At 31.0% G+C, this 7,783-nt stretch overlaps 1 protein-coding gene across 1 annotated transcript; it reads left to right on the top strand.

Moving 5' to 3' along the window:
• The first annotated feature begins 4,444 nt into the window (after positions 1 to 4,444).
• Positions 4,445 to 6,968, top strand: LOC118057807 (heavy metal-associated isoprenylated plant protein 39). Its single transcript, XM_035070521.2, has 3 exons — positions 4,445 to 4,693; positions 5,215 to 5,290; positions 6,287 to 6,968. Exons 1-3 carry the CDS (start codon positions 4,688 to 4,690, stop codon positions 6,706 to 6,708), a joined length of 504 nt encoding a protein of 167 aa, XP_034926412.1. The 5' UTR covers positions 4,445 to 4,687; the 3' UTR covers positions 6,709 to 6,968.
• Positions 6,969 to 7,783: the final 815 nt, after the last annotated feature.

Genomic DNA, 7,783 nt, shown 5'->3' on the forward strand with positions numbered 1-7,783 from the left:
TGTTTTGCAGCCTTTACATCCATAGTTTATTAGGTTTTTTTTCAAGTTTGTTCTTTTGAAGAAGAAGAGCCCCCTCTTCTCTGCCAGTGACAGAAGACAAGTAGGTGAAACCATGTGATGTCCGAGACTCCTAGTTCCAAGTTCTATGGATGTCATGTGCTGCTACTTTAGTAATAGCATGGAAGGGGAGATGCTCTGGAGCATGTTTGTGATTGTAGACTGTAGTAAGCTGGTTTTTTGTTCCTTTGCTAATTTTTTCTGTTTTTTTTTTTTTAATTTTTAATATTAGTATATTAAAAAATATTAATTTAACATTTTTTAAATAAACAGGATCTTAAAGAAACACCTAAAAATAGAAGTATCTGCATTCCCGAACAACCTAAAACACAACTGAAGGAGCGACCACGCCCTTTTCCATTTTTAGCCACGAGTGAAGTATGCCAATCTACCCTTCAATGCAAGTAGCCATGTACACGTGATTTAGTGATGACCATGTATACAACCACATTGAATTTATTAATCAATTAATCATTAACATATATTAAAATACCTTTATATTTCCCTTTAAGCAATAAATAGTGAAATAGTAAGGTTTTTTTTTTTTTTTTTAACTTTTATCCTTTAAATTTTTAACTTTTTTTTTAATTTCATTATTCTACATTAAATTTACTAGGTATTTTAATTTATTTTTCATAGAGTTATCTCAGTTTTATTACTTGAATAGCGAGTTTTGTAAATTAGCCGAGTTGACTCGGGTTACTTTTTAATTTATTTTTTTCCCAACTTCTTCTTTCAATATTAAGTTAATTGAAAATTGAGTTTCATAATTGTTCTTTGATTTGTTTTCTATAGGGTTATCTTATGACCCGAGTTTTGAGTTTTGCGAGTTAGGTATATTAAATCAAGTTTTTTTTGTTATTTTTTAATTGAATATGGTTTTTTTTTTTTAATTTCATCATTTAAATTGATTTTATTGAGAATTGAACTTTATTTTTTTATTTGCTTGAGTTATATTGGTCTCTTAACCTCGGTTTGACAAGTTAACTCGGGTCATTTTTTTTTGTTATTTTTTTTAATTTAATCATTCAACATTAGATTGATTGAAAATTGGGTTTCATGTTTTTTTTTTAATTTACTTTTTATAGGGTTATCACAATCCTATAACCAGAGTCGCAGGTAAAGCTAATTGACTCAAGTTTTTTTTTTTTTTTTATTATTATTTTTTTTTTAATTTTATCCTTTAATATTGAATTGATTAAAAATTAAACTTCATAACTTGTTTTGGTTTGCGTTCTATGAGGCTATCCCAGTCTCATCATGACTTGATTAACAAGTTTAGTCAATTGAATTAAAAGGCTATCCTTTAATAAGGAGTTATATTGGTCTCTTAACCTTAATTTGACAAATTAACTAGAGTTAACTTGGGTCATTAAAAAATAGAGATGGTCTTAATTTGTTTTTTAGTCAATTTAATATGTTATTATCTTAAAAAAAAAAATCCATTTAAAATTATTTATGTTGATATCCACTAAGTTTACTAAGTTTGGGTTAAATTACTATCCTTTAAATGCATGCGTGAACTAAAATATTTCTTCAAGAAGCTCTTTGTCATACCATATAGGCATTTACATACTATTCATTACCAGCTAGTCAATTGAGAAACGAATTGCACTTAATCCATTCATGGATACATTTTAAATTTAGGTTTCTAACTGCTTTTTAAAATGAAAAAAAGTTAAATTAAAAAAATATTTAAATATTTCTTATATATATATATATAGTCATTAAAATTATCAAGTAAATAAAGAGTGGATATAAAAATGAAAAAATAATAATTAAAAACATCCGGTTCAAGAGGCGACAACACAACTTCATTTTTTCAAACATCCTGCCATGTCTTAGCTCGTTAAATTAAATGTTCCGAATATATAAGTCCACACTGGTATTTTCCCCATCTACTGCATAGTTTTTTATTTTTATTTTTTATACAATGTTCAACACTTCCAAACCATTCAAAAAAAGGTTACTTGTGTAAAAGATATTTCAAGACCACTACCCTTGTACTTCTCAAACCGTACCGGAGAAAGCAACTTGTTGGAGTCGCACCACGAAGCGCAGTTCTAGGGCAATGATTGAGGCGTCAAGACTATTATTTGTAAAATATTAATTATTTTTATTGTATTTTTTTACATGAAGTAATATTTTTCCATGATATAATAAATTTTTGAAATTTATAAATAATAACTTCTATAAATTTCTTGAGAATTTATGTTTTGTTTATGATGAATAGTAAATAAAGAGCTTGTAATGAAAAAATAAGGAGAAAATAAAATTGTTTTGTGTCAATATCAAATTATTATTTATAAAAAATTAATATCTTTTTCAAATTAATATGTTTATAGAAATTTAAAGACATGCATTTACCATCCAGAGTATATGTGGAATTTAAAAGACATACTTTTATAGAACAATATGTATATAGAATTCAAATGCAATTTATCAATCAAATTAAATCTATAACTTGACAGGAAATGTCATATATAATTAATTAATTAATTTTAAAAAAAAAAATTATTTATTTTTCATAATTCTAAATGCCAAGTGTCATTACATATATAGGTTTTTCTTTAAATCTTTCTTCCGCAACAACTAAATCTATTGATTTGATATTTTTTATTTTATAAAATACCACAAAATCTTTTTTTTTTTTTTTAACATGAGATATTCTTTTCTTTGTTTAACTAATATTTAAGTTATTATAAGACATAATGCCATTTTTATAGTCATAAATTTCGAAAATTGTCAGCATGTTTTATTTTTTCCCTCCCGAAGCACATAAACTAGGGGCACACCCTAGGCTGTTTCTTTTTCACCCCCTTGGATGTATCAAAAAGTTCCAGTTGGCGTTGAGGCGACGCCATAAGTCCTACAAATTACAATAACGGAAGTGACGCAAGAGAAGCAACGTGTCTAAAGATTAGATCTCTAGTGCTTCTTTAAAAAATGGCTGCCTTCTAAATCTTACGGGTTGAAAATGGAACGTCGCCGGTGATGGTAAGAACTCGCATGGGAAAATTCTACTATTGACTAGTGGGGTCCGTACTTTCCTCTGAAGCCTAAAACGACGGCTCTTGGTGGACGCAAATAACCTCAATTACACTGGTTGTTATTTCACGCGCCACCAACCACATAACCGATAAACTTTTGACCATTCAAATTAGTTACTTACGTGCACAAGTTTATCACCGACTGCGCTCCAAATTGAAAATAAAAAATGGTTCTTGAATTTTCCGTTTAACCATGTAAACAGAACAAAACGAGGGGCGTTTCATTTGCTTCTCATGCTCTTCTTCTCCTTCGTGATATGCCCAGTTTCACTTAAAACATTTTGTTTGTAGAAATGTGTAGTAAATAAAATGATGGCGTCACTTATAATGAATTAATGATGATGAAATGGAAATGGTTTTATTATTTTCTTTGTTATTGTTATAACTGTTATTCAACAAGATTCATGAAGTTGAAATATTTATCCAACTAAATTTATGAGTTGATTATAAAATATTTTATGTTAATTAATTGATTAACATAAATATTTTATGCAAAATTAATTATAATTATTAATATTTGTCAGTCTAACTTAATAAATTAACCAGAAAAATTAGCAACTCATAATTTAATCCAAATTAGATTTTAAGTTGAAAAAAAACTATTGATTCACCAAAACTTGATTGACCCACTTAAATCTGACTTGGTTGATTAAAATGATATTATTTTAATAATAATAAATGATACAAACCAACATAGCAATCCAATAATCCATGTATACTTTCAAATTAATTTCAGGATTATATATGATTATTAGGAAACCAGCACATAAAAGATAGGAAAACATTTGTTTTCTCATGATACAAACAAAACTAAAAAATGAAGAAGAGTTGGAAAATGGGAAGAAAGAAACCTGGTTGAAATAAAATGTTTTATTTTCATTTTAAAATATTCAAAATTAACAGAAGAAAACATGGAAACACAAAGTCTATATAGTGGTAGTTTATATATATAGTGGCCAAATTTTAAAAATTATTTTTTGTTTATAATTATTTATTTTATATTTTCAGAACATTTTAATATGCTAATATCAAAATAATTCTTAAAAAATAAAAAAAAATTATTTTAATATATTTCAAAATAATTATTATCATATTTCTAAGTAACACGTAGTATATTTTACAATTCTCTTAAAAAAGAAAAAAGAATGGTTTGCGTAATTCAATTTAACATGTGGTCAAGCGTAGTTCTCACTCCTCTTTCATTCGCGTAGACATACATAGAAAACGATGTATCTTTACCTGTTTCTGACAGAGGTTAGCGAGCTTGAGACTGGTGGTCTAAATAATTCCACTCCTAACACCCCTTCCACATCCGAGTACTGAATTTATTCTCCACGTTACTTTCCCTCTCTCTCCTATTCTGCATTTCTTGTTTTCTTTCGGATTTGGTGTCCATAACCATCCCCATCTCTTTTTCAACGAAGCATAATTTGATTGCGTATCCTGCTCTCTCTTTTTCAACAGCCCTCATCTCTCTCCCTGTCACTCCCCCCTTCTCTCTCTCTCTCTCTCTCCCCCTCTCTCCCCGCATTCTCTCATCTCGGTTTTGATCTTCACATCGCTCAATAGGCTAACCAGAAATGAAGGTTTGATTCCCTGTTGTGGAATCTTTCTTAATTTATGTGTTTCCTTTGTAATTCTTTATTGGGTTTTGATTCTTTAAGAGTTTCATGGTTTCTAAAAGGAATTTAAGACATTCTGGTTCACGGGTTCATTTGATTCCTGGTATCTAGAGGAGTCCATGAGTGTCAGGGGTATCTTTCTGGGACTGGTTAAAGAAAGAATCAGTATTTTGAGTGCTCTTTTTAAGAAGAGAATCTTTTGAATGTCAAGTTGAGGTTTAGATTTCGTACATTAGTCAAGTTCTGGTCTCTTTATAGATAATTTATCATTAAAAAGCTTGTTGATTCCGGGTTGGTGCTTTCTTACATTTGTAACTTGTTTCGATTTTTGCTGCTTGCAAGAGTGAAAACCATCGGATATTTTTTAGACAAAAAGAAAAGTAAATCAAATTGGTTAAATTGAAGTTTTGCTGACATGATTAAGGAAATTCTGAAAGTATTTAAATTGAAGTTCTGAATTAGATCTATTTAATTTATGGTTGCAGAAGTTTGTGTTGAAGCTGGACTTGCATGATGACAAATCCAAGCAAAAGGCTATGAAGACAGTGTCTACTCTTTCAGGTGCCAAATTAATCTCTTATTTTTTTAGGATTTCAATGTTAGTTTTTTCCCCTTTTCCTTACATGTGTAATTTGGATATGTTTGTGACAAGGGTTGATGAAGGGAAGCAAATTGTTTTTTTTAGAGTGCTGTAATAGTTGATTTTGTTTAAAAATATATTTATTTATTTATTTATTAAAAATTATTTTTGATATTACTATAATTAAAAAAATATAAAAATATTTTTTCACCTTGATATTGAATTTAAGCCCACCGCATGTTTGTTTAATTACTCCTTTTCTTTGTTTTTTTTTTTGGGTGTGCGTAAAAACATATTTATTCTTTGTTTCCTTTTCGTAATGATTGCTCCCTCTGTCTATTTTCTTAGTTGAGATTTCCTTCATGTCTGTCCTTTCTCTACTTCAACTATATCTATCGAGATTCAAGTAAATATGACCTCAAATCATAGAGGACAAATGTCTGTACCTATCAAATAAGCCATCGCGCGCAAACTAGCAATGAAATATATATTTCTGTTGGAAGTAATTCTGATTTAAATGCACGTCCTCATCAGGCAAAAAAACACAAATGGAAATCAAACTTGCATGTGAAGTGAGACAGGGCTGCATAAAATGACTTTTCCAAAACCTTTGTTTTCTTTTGTTTGCGAACAAGCTAACCATTTGCTTTATAATTTGCATATATTTGGTATGCGGTTGGTGCAAATTCTAAATGGGAGATGAGGTTCTTAAAAGACAGTTTAATTAGTGGTCAAAGCTTAATACTTTCCACATAAACAGAGGGCCTAACTCATCCCACTGAAACAAAAGGGAGTTTTTTTTTTTTTATAAAAAAAACTCTGAGGAATTTTAACGAAGAGAGAGGGTTCCCAATAAAGAAAAGGGAAATAAAAAACGATGGATGTATCAATTTGCAAGTGTTTGTGTGCTTACTAATTTTTAGCGTGCGGGAGATTGGTATTGTTGTTGGGGAAAATAACGTTTTGCAATTTTGTAGGAATTGATTCCATTGCCATGGACATGAAGGCAAAGAAACTGACTGTGATAGGAACAGTTGATCCTGTAAGCGTAGTCAGCAAATTGAGAAAATACTGGCAAGCAGATATTATCTCAGTAGGGCCTGCGAAAGAGCCTGAGCCTGAGAAGAAAGAGGAGGCTAAGAAAGAGGAACCCAAGAAAGAGGAGGAGGCAAAGAAAGAGGAACCTAAGAAGGAGGAAGCTAAGCCAGAGGAAGCCAAGAAAGAAGAACCCAAAAAAGAAGAGGAGAAGAAGGAGGAAGAGAAAAAGAAAGAACCAGCACCACCACCAGACCCAGTTATGGAGCTTGCCAAGGCCTACAGAGCTTACAATCCTCAAATGACCACATATTACTATGCCCAAAGCATAGAAGAGAATCCAAATGCTTGTGTTATCTGTTAAGTGTTGGGCTATTATAAATTAAGGACGACAGCTTTTCCTTCCAGCTGATGATCGCTTTTAATCTCATCAATGTGTGGTTGAGGCATGCGGCATTTAAGAAGTGAGGAGCCCTGTATATAGGTGGTGATCATATCTGCCTCTTTCATCTCTTCAGACATTAAGTAATCTGTAGAGAGAATAAATGAAATTTTTGCAGCTTAATTCTTCTTTGATACATATTTATCTATACAGTTTGTATAGCTGTTGCTATTTCTTGTTTCTTTCTTTTCTTTTGTATTCAATTTCTCGTTTTTCAAACCAAGCCGTATACAGTAGAATTTAGAACATGTTTGGAGATGCAATAAATGTTATTTTTTAAACTTTTATTTTAAACATAACATATCAAGATAATTTAATTTTTTAAAAAAAACACAGCTGCCGCAGTGCAACGATAAACAGGGCTACGCAGGCCGTTCTCTAATAATAGTTAATGAGATGGCAAACGTGGGAAAATTATTAACACGCACATTCATGGATAATAATAGCATTGCCTTTTTGGCAAGAGCGGGGCATTTGCGAAAAGGGTGAGGAGAATCCACGGTGGGCCATAGCTAACAAGCTAGATTTTGTTTTTCTCTCTCACCGTCTTCCTCTGTTCATGTGTAAAGTGTAGAGAGAGAAGTGAATTTGTGGGTCTCGTTTATCTTAACTTGTCAGCTTTCTCCCATGTCAGCCAAAGTGCCGTGGTCCAGCTAATATGGTCGGTGTCGTTATGCAATGATGATTTCAAAGGATCCAACTCTCTGCTTGGCAAGTAGCATGCCACTCTTTGGTTAGACATCGGAGGTTAGCTTATGGAGTTTTCTGTTTCGGGAATTTAGTAGAGACAGCTCGCAGCATGCATTTCTGGCTAACTATTTCTTCTCGAGATTTTTTGTGACTTATCACACTTCAAATTAGTAAAATAATACTGCAAAAAAATTTAGAGATCCAGCATAATTGATTTAGTGACGAGTCATGAATATGACAACTCAATTATAGGATTTGTAACTTTTCTAACAGACTCAACTTGGAATAATTTCTCTTGCCATTAACT

The sequence above is a fragment of the Populus alba genome, chromosome 2, assembly GCF_005239225.2.
Source record: "Populus alba chromosome 2, ASM523922v2, whole genome shotgun sequence".
Lineage (NCBI taxonomy): Eukaryota > Viridiplantae > Streptophyta > Magnoliopsida > Malpighiales > Salicaceae > Populus > Populus alba.

Excerpts from the sequence above, each read along its gene's own strand:
- LOC118057807 (XM_035070521.2), top strand. Across the intron at positions 5,291-6,286 it reads GACAGTGTCTACTCTTTCAG|GAATTGATTCCATTGCCATG; the intron begins GTGCCAAATTAA and ends GCAATTTTGTAG.